The 26,191-nt window shown below is 39.0% G+C and overlaps 1 protein-coding gene across 2 annotated transcripts; it reads left to right on the top strand.

Moving 5' to 3' along the window:
• Window positions 1-24,435, top strand: LOC147369532 (protocadherin beta-6-like). 2 transcript variants are annotated; one of them, XM_086412059.1, is made up of 2 exons: window positions 1-8,474; window positions 21,777-24,435. In XM_086412059.1, the coding sequence occupies exons 1-2, from the start codon at window positions 6,216-6,218 to the stop codon at window positions 21,795-21,797; spliced, it is 2,280 nt and encodes a 759-aa protein (XP_086268185.1). In that variant the 5' UTR covers window positions 1-6,215; the 3' UTR covers window positions 21,798-24,435. The 2 variants fall into 2 exon arrangements, with proteins under 2 accessions (XP_086268185.1, XP_086268184.1); XM_086412058.1 differs by lacking the exon at window positions 21,777-24,435 and having other exon boundaries at window positions 1-9,112.
• Window positions 24,436-26,191: the final 1,756 nt, after the last annotated feature.

The raw sequence follows: 26,191 nt of genomic DNA on the forward strand, positions 1-26,191 counted from the left end.
GTCTCTTCAGTCGTGTCTGATTCTGTGCAGAGGAAGGCTAGTTATTAAAATTATATGTTACATATATTTTTCATATTACATACTATCTATGTACTTTACTGTTTTCTAAATTCTGTACACATATCTCATTTACTCGTTTAAATAATGGTACAACTGGTAAGCCAAGTTTAGAGATGAACAAACGGAACAGAGTTAAAGTAACTTGCCCAAGGCTACCTAGCTAATAAGTAGTGGAATCAGGATTTGACTCCAGGCAGCCTGACCCCAAAGATATCGCTTTTTTGTCTTTACTTTTTAAATTCTGAAATCCATTAAACATTCCAAAAAGTGTACACAATGTATATGTGCAATTTAAAAATAATAAAATGTTCATCATCTACTTAAGAATTAGAACAATGCCAAGACGTTGGAAATCCTTGTGTGCCTCCACCATAACATCTTCCACTTGCATTAAAATCAACCACTATCCTGAATTTTTATTAATTACTCGTTATTCTTTGTAGTTGTATTGGAAATACATATATTGCTAAATAATACATTGTTTGATCTTGTCTGTCTTTGCAATTTATATAAATGGATTGACATAGTATGGACATCTATGGGCTTGCTTTTCTCAGTCATTATGGTATTGAACTCATCAGTGTTAAATGCAGTTCATTCGATTACACCGCTCTGCAGTATCCCATTAAATAAATACACCCTCACCTTTAAATTCATTTTATTGTAGATTTTTGGGTTGCTCCAGGAATTTGGTTATCATAACAATACTGATATAAGCATTCTAGAATATATCTCCTCATGCACTTGGGCAAGAGTTCCTTTTGGGTACAGGCACATCTAGGAAGGTGCTACCCGGGTCATAGCAAGAACTGGAATGATATCAAACTAAGTAAAATAGACTATTAAAAGATGCCAACACTGAGATGAAAGAGATGTTGGAGATATCTGACAAAGATTTTTAAATTGACGATGAAAAACGCCTCAATAAGCAATATTAAACATGCTTGAAATAAAAGAAAAAATATTCTCAGAAAAGAAACATAAAATTGTAACAAGGAAATAAAAGATGTAAAGAACTACCAATGAAAATTTTAGAGATTAAAAATACAATTATTGAAGAACTTGGTGGACAAGCTTAACAACAGGAAGACAAAGAGTCAATGAACTAGAAGATAACAACAAAGCATTTACCCAATTTTAGCAAAAGAGAAAAAACAGACTAAAAATTTAACAGAGCCTCAGAGACCTGTTGGACAATAACAAGAGATCTAACATTTGTGTCATTGGAATCCCAGAAGGAGAGAAGACCTTCCAAATTTGGCAAAAGATAGAGATCCAGAGATTTAGAAAGCCAAACAAATCCAAAACAAGATAAACAAAAAAATATACTGAAAAGATATAGTCAAATTTCCGAAAACTGAACAGAAGGAAAAAGTCTGAAAAGCAGTGACAGATAAATGACACATTACACATAGAGCAATGACAATCTGAATAAGAGTTGATTTCTCATCAGAAACCATGGAAGTCAGAAGAAAATGGCACAGTATTTTCCAACTGATGAACAATTAACCCAGAATTCTACATGCAGTGAAAATACCCTCCTGGAAGAAAATTTGTTGCCATAAGGCCTACTCTTTTAAACATGGCTAAAGGGAGCTCTCCAAACAGAAAGGAATCAATAATAAAAGGAATCTTGGAACATCAGGAAAGAATGAACACAGTAAACAAAAATATGTGTAAACACCATAGATTTTCCTTCTCTTTAGAGTTTAGTTTTCTAAATTATGTTTGATGGTTGAATCCAAAATTATAACACTGTCTATGTTCAAAATTTCTATAGAGGAAATATTTAAGACAATTATAAATGGGGAAGGGTAAAGGTATGTAACGGTACTTAAGTTTTCCACCCTTGCATATGCAAAATGACAACCAGTAAACCCTGAAGGAAATGGCAACCCACTCCAGTATTCTTGCCTGGAAAATCGCATGGACAGAGGAGCATGGTAGGCTACAGTCCATGGGGTCGCAAAGAGTCGGACACAACTGAGCGACTTCATTTCACTTCAAACCCTAACAAGTTATGTGTGGGCCAACTACTATAAAAGCTATACAAAAGGACACACTAAAACCCACTATACATAAAGTAGAACTCTAAAAACTGTTCTAATAACCCACAGGAAGGCAGGAAAACTAAAATGGAGACAGAAAAGACAGACAAATAGAAAACAAAAAAAAAAACTATAGAATTAAGCTTTAATATATCAGTAATTACATTAAATGTAAATATTTTGAACACACCAATTAAAACAGATGACCAGAATGGGTTTTCAAAAATGGACCAACCATATGCTAGCTATAGGAAACTTCACTCCAGATATAATGACACAGGCAGATTGAAAGTAAAAAGAAAAATATGCAAGGAAAATGACCAGAGAAAGTAGAACATTATATAATGATAAAGACAATCCTAAATATATACATATCAAACAACAGAGATGAATAATATGTTAAGCAAAAACTGACAGAACTGCAAGGAGAAATAGATCCACAATTAAACTTGGAGATTTAAACACCCTCTTTGAACCCTATTTCAACTCATGGAACAACTAGACAGAAAATCAACAAGAGTACAGAAGAGTTCAGCCAACAACCAACATATTTATAGAACACCCAACAATTCCAGAATATACATTCTTTTCAAATGCTCAGAGATCATATACAACACGGACCACATAAATAAGCCTAATACAAACTCAACCAATTTTTAAAACTGAAATCATACAGCATGGGTTCTCCAACTACAATGGAATCAAACTAAAAATAACAGGAAAATCTTCAAACACTTGGAGACTAAACAATACACTTCTAATTAATCCATGGGTTGATGACAAAGTCACAAGGGAAATTTTTCAAATATATTGAAGTGAACTGGAAATGTAAAAACAATGTATCAAAATTTATAAGACATAGTTAAAGTGGTGCAGAGAGGGAATTTTATAGCACAAAATGCATATATTAGAACAGAGGAAAAGTCTCAATCCTCTAAGCTCCTACCTCAAGCATGCAGGAAAAGAAGGGGAAAATAAACCCACAGCAAGCAGGAGGTAGGAATATATATATATATTAAAAAATAAATGAAATTCAAAACAAAATTAGTGAAATGAGCTGTTTTTTAATAAAATTGATAAAATTGGCAAATATATAGCAATGCTGGCAAAAAACTTTTTTCAATGATTTCAGTTTTCAAATGCGTTTAGCATCAAATTGTTTATATTCTCAAACTTTTCTGCAGCAGGTATCCCATCCCATCAGATGAAAGGTTTCCCTAAGTTATTGGCTTATATATCATCTCTATATTTTCCCTGAATACTGTGTTTTCCTTACATGTAACTAAATTTAGAAATATTTCCAAGAGTTTCAATTCATCCTTGAAGCTTAGTCTTTAACTTTCATTTTTAATAAACTTGAAGACTTTTTAAATTTTATAACAGAATGAAAGAAAGACAAATGTGTGGCATATAAATGGAAATCAGCAATGCAATGGTTATAAGTTAACTAAATAAAATTAACATACTTGACAATGTTTCATCAGTTAAATTATTATTTCAATTCACTGGTAATAATCCAGCTAAATTAATCTTGAAAGGTAACTTCCAAGTAGCACGCATGAGCAAAAAGAGCATGGCACATGGTGATTTTTTACATTGTTTAGCTTCCCCTGTCCAGAGGAGACCAAGATTGTGCCATCTAGTTATTAAAATTAATCTGAAAAATACTGATATAATTAATACAGTTCCCAGTGGATCACAGAAATGTTCTTTATTTTGAGAGAGATGTGGGTTACACAGATGGATCCATTTGTTAAAAATGCTACAGTTAAGATTGGTGCCTTTCAATTTGTGTAAACATCACCGTAAGAAAAGAACTATGCAAAACTGAACATTGACTGGGAGGCATAAAATGGAGGAAAAGGTATAGATGAAACAAGACAGAATGTTGTGAAGTTGGGAGGTGTGTACATGGAAGTTTATGCTGTTTACTTTGCATATGTTGAACTTTGTCCATAATAAAAATTTTTTAAATGAATAGTCCTTGTGAGATGGGTTTATAAAAGCAAAGTCAATTCAACTCTACTTTAGCAAATCTGAGCAACTGAGAAGCATTTTCCTGAAGGAATCTAACGCAATCCACTTTCCAAAAAGGGAGTTTCTTCACATACCCAACTGACCTCTCTTTGGGTTACATTAAGACATTACTTTCTTTCTATAGCAACCAATGTTCTCACAGACACTTCAATGATCTAACTTGATTTTTATATATACTGTACTACTAATAAATGAAATGTTTTAAAATGAAAATAATTTAATAAGCTGTATTTGAGGATGCCTTCAGGCAAAGACAGTGAATAAAGAACTGTGGATGCCAGAGACGGCATTAAGTTGGAATCAGAACTCAGAATGTCCACTGAAAAGAGGAAGCATTTAGGACTGAGCTACAAATAATTTTGTTTCAGAGAAGAAGCTAAATCCATCCAAGATGTTTCTGATTGTTGGTTTTACTTTATCAGTGTATTTCATTATTCATATCCTCAGGGGAGTCTGTTTTCAGCAACATTTACCAAGTGAACAATGGAGGCTGGTGACAGTGATCTTAATTTTATCCTTCTGGGTATATAGAGTTGCTTTTCAACTATAAAATGATTTCGTCAGCTCAGAATTTAGATTTTATTTAGCTTTATTTTAGCTAGAGTTGAAGTATTTTGAAAAATATCCTCATTTTTAACCTTCCATCATTCACTCCTTACCTGAAGTGAATTTTGCTTGAATTCAAATCATTTCACCTCTCCACAAATACAAAATCATTCTGAAGTAAATTATGTTTGGTATTTTTGTATGCTTAGATATGCACTGACCCATTTATTGCATTCTCAGGAAATTTAGAGATATATTTCCCAGTTTATCTGAGCAGAAATTGGTGAGATAGGAATGAACATAGTCATAATGAACTATCACTGAATTTCAGGGTATCCACTCAAATATAATCCACCTTTCACACTACGTTATTTGGTCTGTATTTATAGGACCAAGTGTTATCCTTATTGTGAAAGAATGGCAGAGGTGATTCTTGAATGTTCGTTTTCTACATTGCATTATGCCCTTATAACAGGGTAATACATTTGGACTTTGATTAATTAATACACACAGCAGGGAAATTTGACCAAAAAGTTACAATAAAATGAACAACCCTAATAAAATCATGGCCATTTCTACCAATACAAAAATGAAATGGATTCCTAAAATGCTTACTTACGATACATACCAGATTATTCCTGGCCTCTCTTTTAAATAATTTGATTTGATACTTCTATAATACCTATTTCTTGGCCTCAATTTTCCTAATAGCCTAATTGTTCCCTTTATTGTGCAGGTGTGACCACAAAACAACGGTAAGTATGTTGTTCATTCCATTTTATTAGTCATAAAGTTTAGAGAAATAAGTGTTTAAGATTGATCTTGCTAACCAACTTTTACTTTTGTATAGAGTGTCCGTGGGACAATTAAATAGTATACTTCTCAGATTCAGAAATTACACTGCTCCTCAGAGATAAACTGCAAAGAGTGGGACACGACTGAGCAACTGAACTGAACTGAACCAATGAATGAAAGTTGGTTATAGGAAGTTTATATTACCTGAGGGAATGACTCTTAAATGTGTTAGTATGTATCAGAATTCTTCAAGAGAAAGACTGACTTACAGATTAGTTAGTACAGCCAGAAGGCTAGAAAATTCAAGTTCTGAAAAAGAAAAAAAAAAACACACAAGATTCCCAGATAAGTCTTTATGCATGTGGTTCACTCACTGCAGTCTGAGAAACTCAGCGTTTTCCTTAAAACGTTTATAATGTTTACATTTTGGATGTGGTGTTGACCTGCAGCACCCCCACGAAGTTACTCATTTCAACGCATGGTGGCAGTGCAGGCTAAGAGTGGATATAAGCTCTGCAGACTCGGTGGACTCCATTTCAGAGAAGCCCAAGAGAAAAATATAGAGCTCATTTACAGGTTAAGCTAAGACAGAAGTGTTCAGGGAGCAGTCGCTGCCAGACAAGTTATAGGAACGAATTTGAAATTCCGGAGCAGACATTTTGAAGGGTCAACAGTGGACGTAGTGATTGGGATTGGAAAAAGATTTTTCTTCTGGAACCAGACATAACAATGGAAATGGTGCAAAGGAAACTACATCAGAAGAAAAGGCAAGTGATGATCTTCATTACATTGATTCTTTCGTGGGAGGCAGGTTCAGAAACGATTCGGTACTCTGTACTGGAAGAGACAGAAAGTGGCACGTTTGTGGCCAACCTGACAAAAGACCTGGGACTCAGGATGGGAGAGCTGGCTGCCCGGGGCGCCCGAGTTGTTTTTAAGGGGAATAGACAGCATTTGCGGCTTGATCCAGGCACCTGTGATTTGCTGCTGAATGATAAACTGGACCGGGAGGAGCTGTGCGGCTCCACTGAGCCCTGCGTGCTACCCTTCCAAGTGTTACTGGAAAATCCCTTTCAGTTATTTCAGGCTGCCTTGGTAATTAGAGATGTAAATGACCACGCTCCAGAGTTCCCTGCTAGAGAAATGCAACTAAAAATATCAGAAATTACTATACCAGGTAAGGTATTTCCTTTGAAAATGGCACAAGATTTAGATGCTGGTAGCAACGGCCTTCAGAGCTACATAATCAGCTCCAACCCTCACTTCCACATTCTCACTAGAAACCGCAAGGACGGGAGGAAGTCCCCGGAGCTGGTACTGGACAAAGCGTTGGATCGTGAGGAGCAGCCCGAGCTCAGGCTAACCCTCACAGCGCTGGATGGCGGGTCTCCGCCTCTGTCTGGGACCACAGAGATTCAGATCCTGGTCTTGGATAGCAATGACAACGCCCCCGAGTTTGCTCAGGAGTTCTATGAGGCGCAAGTCCCTGAAAATAGCTCCCTGGGCTCTCTGGTTATCACTGTCTCAGCGAGAGATTTAGATGCAGGATCATTTGGAGAGGTATCTTACGCCCTATTTCAAGTCGATGACGTTAACGAACCTTTCGAAATTAACGCAAATACAGGAGAAATTCGACTAAAAAAGAAATTGGATTTTGAAGAATTTCAATCGTATCAGGTGGATATCGAGGCTACAGATGGTGGGGGACTATCAGGAAAATGCTCTGTAGTCATCAAGGTCCTGGATGTGAATGACAATGCTCCCCAATTGACTATGTCCTCACTGACTAGCCCCATCCCTGAAAACCTGCCAGAGATCCTAGTGGCAGTTTTCAGTGTATCAGATGCTGATTCTGGACATAACCAACAGGTTATCTGTTCTATACATGACAATCTCCCCTTTGTTTTAAGACCGTCCGTTGAGAATTTCTACACATTGGTAACAGAAGGGGCACTGGACCGAGAGGAAAGAGCCGAGTACAACATCACTATCACGGTCACTGACATGGGAACCCCCAGACTGAAAACCGAGCACAACATAACAGTGCTGGTGTCCGACGTCAACGACAACGCCCCCACCTTCACTCAGACCTCCTACACCCTGTGGGTCCGAGAGAACAACAGCCCCGTCCTGCACATCGGCAGCGTCAGCGCCACAGACACAGACGCGGGCGCCAACGCCCAGGTCACCTACTCGCTGCTGCCGCCCCCCGACCCGCTCGTGCCCCTCGCCTCCCTCGTGTCCATCAACCCCGACAACGGCCACCTCTTCGCCCTCACGTCCCTGGACTACGAGGCCCTAAGAGCCTTCGAGTTCCACGTGGGCGCCACCGACCGCGGCTCGCCCGCGCTCAGCAGCCAGGCGCTGGTGCGCGTGCTCGTGGCGGACGCCAACGACAACGCGCCCTTCGTGCTCTACCCGCTGCAGAACGCCTCGGCGCCCTGCACCGAGCTGGTGCCCAGGGCGGCCGAGCCGGGCTACCTGGTGACCAAGGTGGTGGCGGTGGACGGCGACGCGGGCCAGAACGCCTGGCTGTCGTACCAGCTGCTCAAGGCCACGGAGCCCGGGCTGTTCGGCGTGTGGGCGCACAACGGCGAGGTGCGCACGGCGCGGCTGCTGAGCGAGCGCGACGCACCCAAGCAGCGGCTGGTGGTGCTGGTCAAGGACAACGGCGAGCCGCCGCTGTCGGCCAGCGTCACGCTGCACGTGCTGCTGGTGGACGGCTTCTCGCAGCCCTACCTGCCGGCCCCGGAAGCGGAAGCGGCGGCCGCGGCGCCGGCCGACCCGCTCACCGTCTACCTGGTGGTGGCCTTGGCGTCGGTGTCGTCGCTCTTCCTCTTCTCGGTGCTGGTGTTCGTGGCGGTGCGGCTGTGCAGGAGGGGCGGGGCGGCCTCGGCGGGTCGCTGCCCGGTGGCCGAGGGCCACTTCCCGGGCCACCTGGTGGACGTCAGCGGCACGGGGACCCTGTCCCAGAGCTACCAGTACGAGGTGTGTCTGATGGGAGGTACTGGGTCCGGCGAATTCAAGTTTCTCAAACCTATTGTCCCCAGCCTCATGAGTGAAGGAGCTGGTATGGACACCGCGGAAAATGCTAACTTTATAAATCGTTTGGGGTTCAATTAGGAATCTCACTTGACAAGAGATGATCAATGATCATATTCACTAATATATTAATTTCCAACTCTTTCATTAACATGAGCTTACATATTCACACGTTCATTAAGTGTTGTCCTATTTATAGTTTGAAGTGTTTTACATTCCGAATCTCTAGGTGGTTTTTATTGTTGCTCTTTTGTCGATTTTTATAAGCCCTTAACATTTTGCATGGGAGATCAAACATTTAGCAGAGAAATGGTGTTTCTCAAGTTTTGGAGGATCAGATTTTTCTAAGTCATAAGTGTTTTCAGGTTCCTGATAGTTGAGCTTGTTCGTTGATAACTTGTTATAACTAAGAGAATTGTGTTTTACGATTATTATTGCATGTCTGACTTGTAAATGATGGCTTTTAGTTTTAAAATTTTTCACTTATGCAAAAAATTTTGTGACCTTGTAAACTGCTGGAGTTCTGTACTGTTGTTTCAAGAACACTATTGTCTTTCCTCAAATGAACTAATATTTTATCTGAATGCTTTCTGAGTATTTTCTTTCAAAATTGGTATCGTTTAATTAGACCATCTACTATAATTTAAAGGATATAATCCCAGTTAAGTAGAAAAAAGTTGGTAGAGTTATGGTTTCTTTTTCATAATAAATGGCTTTTAGTATGAAAATGATTCTTTTAAAATAACATATTTTAACATTTAATAAGAATAAAAAGGAAAGCATAACATTCTCCCACTCAAATAATTTTCAACATCATCCTAAAACATTTCCATGATGCTTATAGTAGATGAAAATAATATAAAATGGATCTGTAATAAATTCCTATCTTTATAATTAAAACTATCAGATTTTACTTGAATAAAAACAATATGAACCTACAGAACTTGCTTATGCTTAGATAAATAAGCCCTACAAGGTTAACAAACAAGAGTGTGATGCATATTAAAATATTAGCATCACTTAACTGCCCTCTTATGAGTGAGCAAATAGGGACTTCCCTGGTGACCCACTGGCTAAGTCTCCAGGCTCCCAAAGCGGGCACTCTGGGTTCAGTCCCTAGCCAGGGAACTAGATCCCTCATCCTGGCATCCCATCATTCCACATGCTGCAACTAAGACACAGGTAGGAGTCTGCATGTAGCTAAATAAGTGAGCAAATAAACTTAAGAAGATAGCAACTATATAGAGTTGTCAATGTTTATAACATTTACAATGTGTTTTTTTCCCCTTTGAGATTCTGATTTTGTTTCCTTTGGATATATAACCAGAAGTGGGATTGCTGGATCATATGGTTCTGTTTACTTTTATTTTTTAAAATTAGTGTTTTTTCCAAGTGCTGTGGACTCAGTTGTGTCTTCCCAAGATCATACATTGAAGCCCTAGCCCTCAAAGTAATGGAAATTGGAGCTGGGCCTTTGGGGTATAATTAGGTTTGGATACCGTCAGGAGGGCAGGGGTCTTCATGAGATTAATGCCTTCCTAAGAGACACCAGAGAATTTGCTCTTTCTCTCATGTGAGGGCACATTGAGGTGGGCATCTGCAAGCCAGGAAGAAAGATCTCATCAGAATCTAACCTGCTAACACCCAGAGCTCAGACTTCCAGCCTCCAGAACTGTAAGAAATAAGCTTCTGTTGCTTAATCCACACAGTCTATGGTATTTTTTATGGCAGGTTGAAAGCTGCCCAAGCCCTGTAAGGGACCTAAGTCAAGGAATTTGTTGTTGTTTTAGTTGCTAAGTCATGTCCCACTCTTTTGTGACCCCACTGGACTATAGCCCACCAGGTTCCTTTGTCCATGGCATGTCCAAGGCAAGAATACTGGAGTGAGTTGCCATTTCCTTCTCCATACAATGTGTTTTTAAAAGATGATGTTTATCATTGTTTAGACATTTTATGTTTTAAATATTTAATTTGTCATACAACGCTTCAATTTTTCCAAGTGTACTCATGTCTGAGTGCCCAGAGATGATAACTTCTGAGCCTTTTATCTGTTTTTTTCCCCATAGTATTTACTTCCATGTTTCTAAATAATATGCTGAAAAAATCCTTTTTCTTAATTTAAGTTTTAGATATTATCCATTTACTTCTAAGGAGCACACACACAAACTTGAACACTTCTACCCCATCCTCTCTGATAACAATGTCATAATCTGTTTAAGTAGTATTTAAATAATTACATAAATATCACTTATACCTGAACCTCATGTTGCTGATATTTTTCCTTTCTTAAGTTTATGATTGTCTCACTTTCCACTTTACTTTTCTAGGTATATACTTTTAAGTTATCCCCATACTTTGTAAAGTCTAAAGCACCTCATTATATTAAGTGCTTAAAAAAACCTCTCAGTTCCATTTTTTCCCATGGAGCCATCCTGGATCCACCCAGGCTTGTGCTCAGTTATACACTATTTGTTCTCTAGTCCTACTCCGTGGCTGGGCAGTTTGGGACTTGTGCTATACTTTTTGTCCTAGGAAATACTTTTCTGTCTCTCCTGAGTTTGATTTCATTTTCTGCATTTTTATGACTTCCTCTTTATTGGTTTATTTCCCTACATTCCTGAAAAACATTTGGTGATAAACTTACTGAGAACTTGAACATCTGAAAATTTTAGATGCAGTAAAATCAAATGATTTACTGATTTCAGTGAATGTGGAATTACAGGTTAGGAATTATTTGCTGCTAGCATTTTGAAGGCATTCCTTTGTTTTCTAATCTCCTGTGTTGAGGAATTCAACATCTTCATTACCTATTTTTTTCTAAGATCTATTTTTTCTAGATCCCTGGTTCTCAGCTGGGGCAATTTTGCCACCCAGCAACATTTGATAATATATGGAACCATTTTGATTGGCATAATTGGTGGAGATGGTGCTACTGGCATCTAGTTGGGCCAGGGATGTTGCTAAACATTCTGCAATGCATGGGACAGCCCCCTGCACATAAGGAATTATATGGCCCCCAAAGGCCAATCGTACTGAGGCTAAGAAAGCTTGTTAAAAATGAAATTAGGTCATTATATATTACCTCCATTTTTATAGAATTTAACTATGTAGTGTCATAGTGTAAGAATTTTGTCATTTATTGTGATAATTCTTCAGTGAGATCTGTCAATCTTGTGACATATATTCTTTAGACTAGGACAGGATTTGGGATGTGTGTGTGTGTGTAATTTAAAAAATTATTTACTCAGTGTCCTTGTTTACTGGTTCTCTAACTCCTTTTAGTTATATAGTGACCTCCTTGGCTGATATTCAATTTTTCTTAACGTTTCTCTATTTACTGCCTTTTATCTTCATTTCCCTGGATTCTAAGAATTGTCTCAACCTATATTTTTATTCAGTTTTTTAAAATTTATTTTAATTGAAAGCTAATTACTTTACAATATTGTGGTGGTTTTTTCCATACATTGACATGAATCAGCCACGGGTGTACATGTGTGCCCCATCCTGAACCCCCCTCCCACCTGCTTCCCCATCCCATCCCTCAGGGTTGTCCCAGTGCACTGGCTTTGAGTGCCCTGTTTCATGCATCCAGTGTGGACTGGTGATCTATATCACATATGGTAATATACATGTTTCAAAGCTATTCTCTCAAATCACCCCACCCTTGCCTTCTCCCACAGAGTCCAAAAGTCTGTTTTTTATATGTCTCTTTTGCTGTCTCACATATAGGGTCATTGTAACCATCTTTCTAAATTCCATATATATGTGTTAATATACTGTATTGATGTTTTTCTTTCTGACTTACTTTATTCTGTATAATAGGCTTCAGTTTCATCCACCTCATTAGAACTGATTCAAATGTGTTCTTTTTAATAGCTGAGTAATACTCCATTGTGTATATGTACCACAGCTTTCTTATCCATTCGTCTGCCGATGGACATTTACATTGCTTCTGTGTCCTGGCTATTGTAAACACTGCTGCAGTGAACACTGGGGTACATGTGTCTCTTTCAATTCTGATTTCCTCAGTGTGTATGCCCAGCAGTGGGATTGCTGGGTCATATGGCAGTTCTATTTCCAGTTTTTTAAGGAATCTCCACACTGTTTTCCATAGTGGCTATACTAGTTTCCGTTTCCACCAACAGTGTAAGAGGGTTCCCTTTTCTCCACCCCTTCTCCAGCATTTATTGTTTGTAGAGTTTTTGATACCAGCCATTCTGAGAAGCATCTCAACCTATTTTTTAAACCTTCAGATTGAGTTTTGTTGTTTTTGTTCAGTCACTCAGGACTGCCCGACTCTTTGCAATGCTAAGGACTGCAGCATTCAAGGCTTCCCTGTCCTTCACTATCTCCCAGAGCTTGCTCAAATTCATACCCATTGAGTTGGTAATGCCATCCAACAATCTCATCCTCTGTCACCCCTTCTCTTCTTGCCTTCAATTTTTCACAGCATCAGGGTCTTTTCCAGTGAGTCAGCTCTTTGCATAAGGTAGCCAGCCAAAGTATTGGAGCTTCAGCATTAGTCCTTCCAATGATTATTCAGGGTTGACTCCCTTTAGGATTGACAGGTTTGATCTCCTTGAAGTCCAAGGGACTCTCAAGAGTCTTCTCTGACACCACAGTTCAAAAGCATCAATTCTTTGGTGATCAGTCTTCTTTATGGTACAAATCTTACATCAATAGAGGAGTACTGGAAAAACCATAGCTTTGACTAGACGGATCTTTGGTGGCAAAGTAACGTCTCTGCTTTTTAAATATGCTGTCTAGGTTGGTTACTCATAGTTTTTCTTCCAAGGAGCAAGCATCTTATAATTTCATGGCTGCAGTCACCATCTTCAGTGATTTTGGAGCCCAATAAAATAAAATCTGTCACGGTTTCCATCATTTCCCCATCTATTTGCCATGAAATGATGGGACCAGATGCCATGATCTTTGTTTTTAGAATGCTGAGTTATAAGCCAGGTTTTTCACTCTCCTCTTTCACTTTTATCAAGAGGCTCTTTAGTTCCTCTTCACTTTCTGCCATATGGGTGATATCCTCTGCATGTCTGAGTTTATTGATATTTCTCCCAGCAATCTGGTATCCAGCTTGTGGTTCATCCAGCCTGGCATTTCACATGATGTACTCTGCATATAAGTTAAATAAGCAGGGTGATAATATACAGCCTTGACATACTCCTTTCCCAATTTGGAGCTAGTCTGTTGTTCCATGTCCCATTCTAACTGTTGTTTCTCAACCTGCACACAGATTTCTCAGGAGGCAGTAAAGGGGATCTGGTTTTCCCATCTCTTTAAGAATTTTCCAGAGTTTGCTGTGATCCACACAGTCAAAGGCTTTAGCATAGTCAATAAAGCAGAAATAGATGTTTTTCTGAAACTCTCTTGCTTTTCCTATGATCCAACGGATGTTGGCAATTTGATTTCTGGTCCATCTGCCTTCTCTAAATCCAGCTTGAACATCTGGAAGTTCTCGGTTCACATACTGTTGAAGCCTTGCTTGGAGAATTTTGAGCATTACTTTGCTAGTGTGTGAGTTGAGTGCAACTGTGCAGTAGTTGGAACATTTTTGGCACTGTCTTTCTTTGGGATTGGAATGAAAACTGACCTCTTCCAGTCCTGTAGCCACTGTGGAGTTTTCCAAATTTGCTGGCATATTCAGTGCAGCACTTTCACAGCATCCTTTTTCAGGATTTGAAATTTCTCAACTGGAATTCCATAACCTCCACTAGCTTTGTTTATAGTGATGCTTCCTAAGGCCCACTTGACTTCACACTCTAGGATGTCTGACTGTAGGTTAGTGATCACACCATCATTATCTGGGTCATTAAGATCTTTTTGTATAGCTCTTCTGTGTATTCTTGCCACCTCTTCTTAGTATCTTCTGCTTCTGTTAGGTCCATACCATTCCTTTATTGTGCCCATCTTTGCATGAAATGTTTCCTTGGTATCTCTTATTTTCTTGAAGAGATCTCTAGTCTTTCCCATTCTATTATTTTCCTCTATTTCTTTGCATTGATCACTTAGGAAGGCTGTCTTATCTCTCCTTGCTATTCTTTGGAACTCTGCATTCAGATGGGTATATCTTTCCATTTCTCCTTTGCCTTTCACTTCTCTTCTTTTCTAAGCTATTTGTAAGGCATCCTCAGACAACCATTTTGCCTTTTTGCATTTCTTTTTCTTGGGGAGGTCTTGATCACTGCCTCCTGTACTGTGTCACGAACCTCCGTCCATAGTTCTTCAGGTACTCTGTCTATGAGATCTAATCCCTTGAAGTTATTTGTCACTTCCACTGTATAATCATAAGGGATTTGATTTAGGTCATACTTGAATGGTCTAGTGGTTTTCCCTTCTTTATTCAATTTAAGTCTGAATTTGGCAATAAGGAGTTCATGATCTGAGCCACAGTCAGCTCTCAGTCTTGTTTTTGCTTACTGTATAGAGCTTCTCCATCTTCAGCTGCAAAGAATATAGTCAGTGTGATTTCAGTATTGACCATCTTGGTGATGTCCATGTGTAGAGTCATCTCTTGTGTTTTAGAAGAGGGTGTTTGCTATGATCAATGCATTCTCTTGGCAAAACTCTGTTAGCCTTTGCCCTGCTTCATTTTGTACTCCAAAGCCAAACTTCCCTGTTACTCCAGGTATCTCTGGACTTCCTACTTTTGCATTCCAGTCCCCAATGACGAAAAGGGCATCTTTTTCTTGGTGTTAGTTCTAGAAGGTCTTGTAGGTCTTATACAATCGTTCAGTTCAGTTCAGTTCAGTCACTCAGTCCTGTCCGACTCTTTGCGACGCCATGAACCACAGCACGCCAGGCCTCCCTGTCCATCACCATCTCCCGGAGTTCACTCAAACTCAAGTCCATTGAGTTGGTGATGCCATCCAGCCATCTCATCCCCTGTCATCCCCTTTTCCTCCTGCCCCCAATCCCTCCCAGCATCAGAGTCTTTTCCAATGAGTCAACTCTTCGCATGAGGTGTCCAAAGTACTGGAGTTTCAGCTTTAGCATCATTCCTTCCAAAGAACACCCAGGGCTGATCTCCTTCAGAATGGACTGGTTGGATCTCCTTGCAGTCCAAGGGACTCTCAAGAGTCTTCTTCAACACCACAGTTCAAAAGCGTAAATTCTTCTGTGCTCAGCTTTCTTTATAGTCCAACTCTCACATCCATACATTATCACTGGAAAAACCATAGCCTTGACTAGACAGACCTTTGTTGGCAAAGTAATGTCTCTGCTTTTCAATATGCTATCTAGGTTGGTCATAACTTTTCTTCCAAGCAGTAAGCGTCTTTTAATTTCACGGCTTCAGTCACCATCTTCAGTGATTTTGGAGCCCCCCAAAATAAAGTCTGACACTTTCCACTGTTTCCCCATCTATTTGCCATGAAGTGATGGGACCAGATGCCATGATCTTCGTTTTCTGAATGTTGACCTTTAAGCCAACTTTTTCCACTCTCCTCTTTCACTTTAATCAAGAGGCTTTTTCGTTCCTCTTCACTTTCTGCCATAAGGGTGGTGTCATCTGCATATCTGAGGTTATTGATATTTCTCTTGGCAATCTTGATTCCAGCTTGTGCTTCTTCCAGCCCAGCATTTCTCATGATGTACTCTGCATATAAGTTAAATAATCAGGGTGATAATATACAGCCTTGATGTACTCCTTGTCCTATTTGGAACCAGTCTGTCTAACTGCAGAACATTTTCACATTTTCATCACCCTGAAAAGAAGCCTGGTACCCATTAGCAGTACCCTCTTGCTCTTCAACTGCTAATCAACTTTTTGTCTCTATGGATTCTTCTATTCTAGATATTTCATATAAACTGAATCATATAATATGTAGCCATTTAGATCTGTCTTCCCTCAATTTGCATAATGTTTCCATGTTGTGGCATATATTGGTATTTCATTCCTTTTTATGGCCAAATAATCTATATTAACATTGTATTGATGTACCACATTTTACCAGCTTGTGGACAGTGGGGTTTGTTTCCACATTAGTGCTATTATGAATATCACTTCTATGAACATTCATGTTCAAGTTTTTTGTGGACATATGTTTTGATCCTCTTGAGTATATACCTTGGAGAAGGCAATGCACCACACTTCAGTACTCTTGCCTGGAAAATCCCATGGATGGAGGAGCCTGGTAGGCTACAGTCCATGGGGTCGCTAGGAGTCGGACACAACTGAGCGATTTCACTTTCACTTTTCACTTTCATGCACTGGAGAAGGAAATGGCAACCCACTCCAGTGTTCTCACCTAGAGAATCCCAAGGACGGGGGAGCCTGGTGGGCTGCTGTCTCTGGGGTCACACAGAGTTGGACACGACTTAAGTGACTTAGCAAAGTATATACCTAGAATTAGAATTGCTAGGTCATACATACAGCAACTGTTTAACTTTTTAAGGAATTGCCAAACTGCTTTCCAAGGTAGCTGTACCACTTTTCATTCCCAGTGATAGTGTAGGAGGATTCCAGTTTCTCCTCACCAACACTTGTTATTTTCTGTTTGATTATAGCCATCCTGGATGGTATGAAGTATATCTCATTGTGGTTTGATTTGCATGTCCCAGATAGCTAATTATGTTGAGCATCTTTTCATTTGATTATTTGACCATTTGAGTATCTTCCTGGAGAAATACCTACTCAAATTCTTTTTACATTTTTTTTCTTTTTATTATTTTTTTAAAATTATTTTATTTTATTTTTAAACTTTACAATATCGTATTAGTTTTGCCAAATATCGAAATGAATCCACCACAGGTATACATGTGTTCCCCATCCTGAACCCTCTTCCCTCCTCCCTCCCCATACCATCCCTCTGGGTCGTCCCAGTGCACCAGCCCCAAGCATCCAGTATCGTGCATCGAACCTGGACTGGCAACTCGTTTCATACATGATATTATACATGTTTCAATGCCATTCTCCCAAATCTTCCCACCTTTTCCCTCTCCAACAGAGTCCATAAGACTGTTCTATACATGGATTTTTATCTTTCTATTGTTGAGTTGGAATAGTTATTCTGGATACTACACCCTTATCAGACATATGATTTACAAATATTTTCTCCCATTATGTGATTTGTCTTTTAAACGTATTGACAGTGTACTTTGAAGTACAAGAGTTTTTAAAAAATTTTAATGAACCGAAATTTATTTATTTTTCCTTTGGTTGCTTATGTTTTTGGTATCATGCCTAAGAAATCATTGCCTAATCTAAGGTCATGAAGGTTTACACCTGTGTTTTCTTATAAGAGAATTATAGTTTTAGCCCTTACATTTAGGCCTTTATCCATCAATGGCAGCGACTTCATCTTTTTATTGTATCACACTGACTTGGTCTTTTTTTATATCTCTGAAGATATTAATTTTAGGTTTTAAAAATTTTATCTTCTGATCCTAGCATTTCATTTTTCTTTAGAATTATTAATACTTTTATCTTCTTTGTCTTTGGTCTCTAGCCTCATTTTAGAGACTCTCCTTTTTATGTGTTATGCTGTGCAGCTGTTTGTTTTTTTTTTCATGAGACACTAAAAAGCTGATTAAGCATGGCATGTTTGGGTGGGACTAATTGAGTGGTTGATCTCACCTTAGGATAATGAAATAGAAAACAACATTTGGCTTGGGGACCAAAAGTTAGTATTTGTAAATCTCTTTTCTTGGGCCTATGTTATTTTCCACAGAAAAATTCAACAAGAATGGGGGTAGTGGTGGAAGGTGTTATAAAGATAGCACTCAGCACTAAGAACTCCTTGGTTGGAACTGGGGTCCTAATCAGTATGTAGAATTTCTTTAATTCTCTTCTTAATAATGCCCTACCCTTAGTATGCTAGCATCCCTTGGTCCAGCCAAGCCTGTATAACATCTACAAATAGTATACCTCCCATTTTCTGCCACTAGAGAAAAAGGAAGGCACCTTTCTTCAGTGATTGGAGAAGGAATCTCAGATACAGGTAGTCTTATACAGATTTTCAGCCACTGTTGTTTTCAGCCTCTCCTTGGACCCTCAATATGAATCATTACATGGATTTGATTTTCTTCTTACAAATCCTACCCACCTGCAGCTGTACCCCCACTTTGTACTCTTATTTGGCAATAGTAAAAAAGTGAAATCTGTCCATAACCAATTGTCTGTATACTTGGCATCTTCCAAAAATTTTAGTGACTTTTCTCCCCTGCTCTTTACTCTTTTCCTATACTTTTTGTCTTCGTATGTTCATTTATGTTAAACCTTTGCTCTCTATTGCTTAAATGAAGTTTCAAGGGTGAATTGAGATAAACTGGTATGTTCAAACTGGAATGAAATGCAGTACTTACTGTCAGTTATTTTAGCCAGCTTCCTCAGTCCTGAATTATTTATGTTCAGCTCTTGCTGAACATATTTATGCATCAGATCTTGATTTGCTGGATTTCATCAGGTATAATCCTTTAAAGAAGAGTTTATAGGTGCTGTATTTCTTGAATTATCATATGCTTGAGAAGTATTATTTAGCTGGGTATAAAATTAAATCCCAAAGAAAGGCAATGCCAAACATGTTCAAACTACTGCATAATTGCACTCATCTCACACACTAGCAAAGTAATGCTCAAAGTTCTCCAAGTGAGGCTTCAACAGTATGTGAACTGAGAACTTCTAGATGTTGAAGCTGGATTTAGAGATGGCAGGGGAACCAGAGATCAAATTGCCAACATCCATGTGATCATAAGAAAAGCAAGAGAGTTCCAGGAAAACATCTATTTCTGCTTCATTGACAATGCCAAAGCCTTTGACTGTGTGGATCACAGCAAACTCTGGAAAGTTCTTAAAGAGATGGGAAAACCAGATCTCCTTTCCTGCCTCCTGAGAAATCTGTATGCAGGTCAAGAAACAACAGTTAAAACAGGACATGGAACAATGGACTGGTTCCAAATTGGGAAAGGAGTATGTCAAGGCTGTATATAATCACCCTGCTTATTTAATTTATATGCAGAGTACATCATGCAAAATGCCAGGTTGGATGAAGCACAAGCTGGAATCCAGATTGTTGGGAGAAATATCAATAACCTCAGACAGGCAGAGGATACCACCCTTATGGCAGAAAGTGAAGAGGAACTAAAGAGCCTCCTGATGAAAGTGAAAGAGGAGAGTGAAAAAGCTGGCCTAAAACTCAACATTCAGAAAACAAAGATCATGGCATCTGGTCCCATCATTTCATGGCAAATAGATGGGGGGAAACAATGGAAACAGTGAGAAACTTTATTTTCTTGGGCTCCAAAATCACTGGAGATGGTGACTGAAGCCATGCTCCTTGGAAGAAAAGCTATGACAACCAACCTAGACAGCATATTAAAAAGCAGAGACACTACTTTGCTGACAAAGGTCCATCTAATCAATGGTTTTTCCAGTAGTCATGTATGGATGTGAAAGTTGGACCATAAAGAAATCTGGGTGCTGAAGAATTGATGCTTTTGAACTGTAGTATTGTAGAAGACTCTTGGGAGTCCCTTGTATTACAAGGAGATCAAACCAGTCAATCCTAAAGGAAATCAGTCCTGAATATTCATTTGAAAAGACCCTGATGCTGGGTAAGATTAAAGGCAGGAGGAGAAGGGGATGACAGAGGATGGGATGGTTGGATGGCATCACCAACTCGATGGACAGGAGTTTGAGCAAGCTCTGGGAATTGGTGATGGACAGGAATGCCTGGCGTACTTGCAGTCCATGGGCTCACAAAGAGTCAGATATGACTGAGCAAGTGAAAACTGAACTGAGCTGAGTATTCTTCAGTCAACTTTCTTTTCTTCAGAGATTTCTCGATGCCAAATATTACATTAACCCTATCAAAGTTTCTCAGTCCATCTGTAAATTGACTGAATTTCATCTTTAAGTAGTTTTTTTTTGGTAAGTAGTCATGAATGTTAATGCAATCTTTTAGAAATTCTTTCCTGTTTTCCACATTGTTATCTTTGTACTAGAACAGCTTGGGTAGGTATAACATTCAGTTCAGTTCGGTCCCTCAGTCGTGTCTGACTCTTTGCGACCCCATGAATTGCAGCACGCCAGGCCTCCCTGTCCATCACCATCTCCCGGAGTTCACTCAAACTCACGTCCATCGAGTCGGTGATGCCAACCAGCCATCTCAACCTCTGTCGTCCCTTCTCCTCCTGCCCCCAATCCCTTCCAACATCAGAGTCTTTTCCAATAAGTCAACTCTTCGCATCAGGTGGCCAAAGTACTGGAGTTTCAGCTTTAGCATCATTCCTTCTAAAGAACAACCAGTACTGATCTCCTTCAGAATGGACTAATTGGATCTCCTTGCAGTCCAAGGGACTCTCAAGAGTCTTCTCCAACACCACAGTTCAAAAGTATCAATTCTTTGGCACTCAGCTTTCTTCACAGTCCAACTCTCACATCCATACATGACCACTGGAAAAACCATAGCCTTGACTAGACAGACCTTTGTTGGCAAAGTAATGTCTTTGCTTTCAATATGCTATCTAGGTTGGTCATAACTTTCCTTCCAAGGAGTAAGCATCTTTTAATTTCATGGCTGCAATCACCATCTGCAGTGATTTTGGAGCCACTGTTTCCACTGTTTCCCCATCTATTTCCCATAAAGTGATGGGACCAGATGCCATGATTTTAGTTTTCGGAATGTTGAACTTTAAGCCAACTTTTTCACTCTCCTCCTTCACTTTCATCAAGAGGCTTTTTAGTTCCTCTTCACTTTCTGCCATAAGGGTGGTGTCATCTGCATATCTGAGGTTATTGATATTTCTCTTGGCAATCTTGATTCCAGCTTGTGCTTCTTCCAGCCCAGCGTTTCTCATGATGTACTCTGTATATAAGTTAAATAAGCAGGGTGACAATATACAGCCTTGACGTACTCCTTGTCCTATTTGGAACCAGTCTGTTGTTCCATGTCCGGTTCTACATTATTGAGCCATAATTTATTTCTCTCGGAAGCCTCCAGACATTTCCATCATGTTCTGGTATAAATGTTGATGAGGAGTCTGAAGGCTATTGATAAGTTGCTTTCTATCCTTGAAATTAATTATATTGATCAGATTATATCCTAATTTGGATAATTTTTGTACTACCTTCCCTGAAACTCAGGGACCCTTTCAATCTGTTTCAAACTGTTCTGTGCAGGTTCTTCGTTTGTGTGAATTATATGGTTGGCTGCCACTGAAAATTTATTTGTAGGGTAGTCCTCAAAGTGTTGTTTGCATGTTCCATCTTTCAAAATTAATTTTCATTTGTTCTAGCCAGGATGCTGCTGCTGCTAAGTCGCTTCAGTCGTGTCCGACTCTGTGCGACCCCATAGATGGCAGCCCACCAGGCTCCCCGGTCCCTGGGATCCTCCAGGCAAGAACACTGGAGTAGGTTGCCACTTCCTTCTCCAATGCAAGAAAGTGAAAAGTGAAAGTGAAGTTGCTCAGTTGTCTCTGACTCTTAGCGACCCCATGGACTGCAGCACACCAGGCTCCTCCATCCATGGATTTTCCAGGCAAGAGTACTGGAGTGGGTTGCCATTGCCTTCTCTGCTAGCCAGGATAGAAACACTATAAATAAGGGACTATCACAAACCAAGTTATATCTTAATGTTTCTTGCAACTCAACCTACACAGATTTAAAATACAAATACAACGAGGCCCAATTTGTAGCTACAATTTCCAGGCATGTTTTCTTTTTTCTTCCACTCTACTTAACACCAGAGAGCCAACAGAGGAAGCAGGTTTAGATTTTTTTGGCATTTACACTGTGTTTATATTGTGGACCTGTGAGGTCACTTGAAATACAAAATATGCTGCACATTTGGCTGGCCCTGAGACTTGATTTATATTTCTTTGATATTACATTGCTTCAAATCAAAGCCCAAAGGAAAATGTTTTCAAATGCCCTGAGAGAATAATAAGTTTTGGTATATTGTTTACAGGTGCCTCTATTACATGTGTCCATCACAAATGACTGTTTTCACCTCTTTAATATTTTAAGTGAATTTTTAAAAAATTTTTTGGCCAGACTGTGTGGTTTGCAGGATCTTAGTTCCCTGACCAGGGATCCAACCTTAGGCCTTCAGCAGTGGATGCAGAGGGTCCTAACCACTGGACCACCAGGGCATTTCCTAAAGTACTTTTTTAAAAGTCTTGCCCATCACTTTTTATTGTTTTCCACAGGAGGGTCATCTGAATTATCTACACCATCAGTTTCAGGAATAAAAAGCTCTGCCTAATGTCTTTTCAATTTGAAGATTCAATTTTTCCATCATTTCAATGACATATTAGGCTATTTTTATTTTGATTCCATTGTATCCAGTGCTCTATTGATTGCATATTCTGCCCAGTCAAATCAATGATCTCCCTTCCCCACTAAATTATAATCTCCTCATGGAGAGAGCTCTTTTTCTATTGTGTTTAGAAAAATACATACTGAAGTAAATATGGATGAATAAGTATTGAATAAATTAGTGAATAAATTTCAATCTATTTTATCATCTGACTTTATAAATTTTAAAACTATAACAAAATATTATATTTCTTTTTATAAAATGCTTATTACTATTTGCACTATTTGATGCTTACATCATTCACCTAACTATATATCATTTAGAATATATGAGCTGGGGACTTCCCTGGCTACCTAGTATTTAAGACTTTGTCCTTCCACTACAGAGGGTGTGGGTTCCATCTGTGGTCAGGGAACTAAGATCCCATATGCCATGCAGGGCAGTCAAAAAAATGTGAGCCAATTATCTTTTTAAATGTATGTGATGTTGAGTCTTATTTATTCACAGATAATGAAACTTTAAAACTAATTTTTATCTGTTGTGTTGCATGTGAGGGAAGAAAGTGTTTTATAATTCACTTTTAGACCATGCTCTGTTTTGTAGAAATATAGACATTAAATATATTAAACACTTTCATCCCTAGTCTCTCAGGAGTGCACTCATACTTTTTAATTCTTCCCTATTAAACCAAGACGTATTAGGTTTAGAGAATAGTGCCATAACTGGTTAATGAGTTTATATTTTGCATCTTTTCCTTTACAAACTGATTAAGAAGCTCCTATCCCTTATAATTTGAGTGAAGGTATAAAACTGAATTATTCCAAGTTCAAAACAAAAACAAAACAAAAAATCAGAAACCACTCTATGTACATCTAACTAAAGTAAAAAAATATATTTGATATATGGATTAGTTGCTTACAAAATCCGAACTGGACAAGCAGAAGCGAAAGTCAGCACTGAATTCCTGGTTTTGAAGGCATACTACCATTACTGCCTAAGTGCTGCTATTGCTACTATTCAAACTGTTACTCCCACAAAGGCCTCTCCTCTCCCACCTCCAAAATTGGTGACTACACAGTGGAACATGTCTGGCTGCCACAGTGGCCTCCAGTTCCCCATGAAACTGATGGCTGGGCAAAGAAACACTGACTTGGCTGCAAGCACTCATATCTTTCTGATCTGTTGGCTAGCAGCAATGACTGGGAAGATGACTTTTGCCTGTCTTCAAAGCTCATGTGAAGGCATTTCACTGGTAAATCCTAGTATACATCCAGAATAATAATTCAAATGAGTCTGTGAAATGGAGGTTTAAGCTTTGCAGACCCTAAATTTTTGTTTACGTAAATAAAAGGAAGTAGGGATGGATGACAGGTGCCAATAACACAGGAGGGGAACATCATTGGTTCAAAGGATCTTCTCCCAGAAATTGAATTTATTACTTCATTGCTACAGGGGCTAAGCTTTCAGGGGAACAAGAACTTTTTTGGCTACAAAAACACACCACCAATATGGAGGATTACAATCAAATGCTCCTCCAAAAACCAAGCCAATCAGGCAATTTATTTGACTCTGTCTCCTCCTAGTGGGTAGTGGGGGCTACAGGTGTGGTCTGAGTGGGTGTGACAGACTACTAATTTCACCCAAATATGTGTTCTCCTATTATCAATAGATGTCTCATTTTTAGCTGCCCATGAGGACATGTGGGCTATACATTATACTTGCCAACTTCTGTTGTGACCGGGGATGGTCTTGTAACCAAGTTATGGCCAGTGAGACATGAGCACAAGTGCTATGGAATACTTCACAGAAGTAGTTTAAAAAAAAAAAAAGACACAGCTTTCCCTTTCTCCTATTGGCAAGTTTGAATAGCAGTGTAATAGCTGGATATCTATCTTGGACTGTGAGTTAAAGGTCATGTCCTAAAGATGGCAAAGCAACAAAATGGAATGGGCCAGGGTCCCAGATATCATGGAGTGCATTTAAGCCACTAGCCTTATTTCCTGAGAGAAAAATAAAATTCTGTTTTGTGTAAACAATTGTTATTATGGGTTTTTCTATTTTTTCAGGCAAAAATTATATGGAATACCTATATATAGAAATTATTTAGCACATAATTCTAGTTGGTACAGTAAGCTTTTAAAATAAAGTGATATTTAAGGTAAGAACCAAAGAATGAATAGAGAAAACTGTGAGGTATGCATTTCTTAGAAATCAAGGTTTATTGGGAAGAAATAGGCAAAGCAAACAACTCAGAATTCAAGAATAACAATTAAAAAATAAAGAAAATAAATGGTATTTATTAATATAAAAGCAAATTAAGTAGAATAAAAACCACATAAGATTTAATCAATTAAACACAAGTCTACGTCTCTGAAAAATTCAAGGGATTTTGAGATAAACTGGTAGATTGGATATGTACCTTTAATTTGGCTTTCTCTAAAAATCCAGCTGAGCTACTTAAAAATCCTATAAGATGACGTTTTCAAACTGTGGTGCTGGAAAAGACTCTTGAGAGTCCCTTAGACAGCAAGGAGATCAAACCAATCTATCTAAAGGAAATCAACCCTGAATATTCACTGGAAGGACGGATTTGGCCACCTGACGCAAAGAACCGACTCACTGGAAAAGACCCTGATGCTGGGGAAGATTGAGGGCAGGAGGAGAAGGGGGTGACAGAGAATGAGATGGCTGGATAGCATCACTGACTCAATGGACATGAGTTTGAGGAAACTCCAGGAGATGGTTAAGGATCGGCAAGCCTGGCATGCTACAGTCCATGGGGTCGCAGAGTCAAATACAACTTAGTGAATGACAAAAATGCACTAACACAAAAGTGAAGAGATATTTTCAAAAATATAAACCTACAGGTATGCAGCGAATAAGACAGAAGACAGCAGAAAAAAATCTTAGCTGGAAAGCAGATGGATAACTTAGTAGAAGTGATAAACCAACTACCAGTCTTGAAGTGGGAAAAGCTAAGAACCAATTGTGTTTATACTACAGGATTTTCAGAAGTATCAAAACTGTCAGCCCTAGATACTCTGGAAATGATGACAGGGTTCCAAATAAGGAGAAGTGTGTTAAAATTGCCTGAGGATTATTTAAATCTCTAGTGGTCAGATCACTTTCTCCTACTCTAGTCACTAAGTAACCTGCTTTCCTGTCCCTACCATAAGTCTGGAGTCTTGTTTCCCACTTTAGGAAAAGAGAGTCACTATATTAGAGGGTCCATGGTCAAAACTGAGAGCAGGGGTAATATGGATAGTGGAAATAGGTGACCATCTAAACAGTGATGATGATTGATAAAAATGCTATTTTAGTCACTGGGACCACTTATAAATTTTTCAGTTCTCCTCTCAGACACATGGTAGAATTTCAATTCTATTCTACATA

Source organism: Bos grunniens, chromosome 7 (genome assembly GCF_055505025.1).
Source record: "Bos grunniens cultivar Pamir isolate PY7600 chromosome 7, Bosgru_T2T1.0, whole genome shotgun sequence".
NCBI lineage: Eukaryota > Metazoa > Chordata > Mammalia > Artiodactyla > Bovidae > Bos > Bos grunniens.

Excerpts from the sequence above, each read along its gene's own strand:
- LOC147369532 (XM_086412058.1), top strand. The coding sequence starts at position 6,216 with ATGGAAATGGTGCAAAGGAAACTACATCAGAAGAAAAGGCAAGTGATG.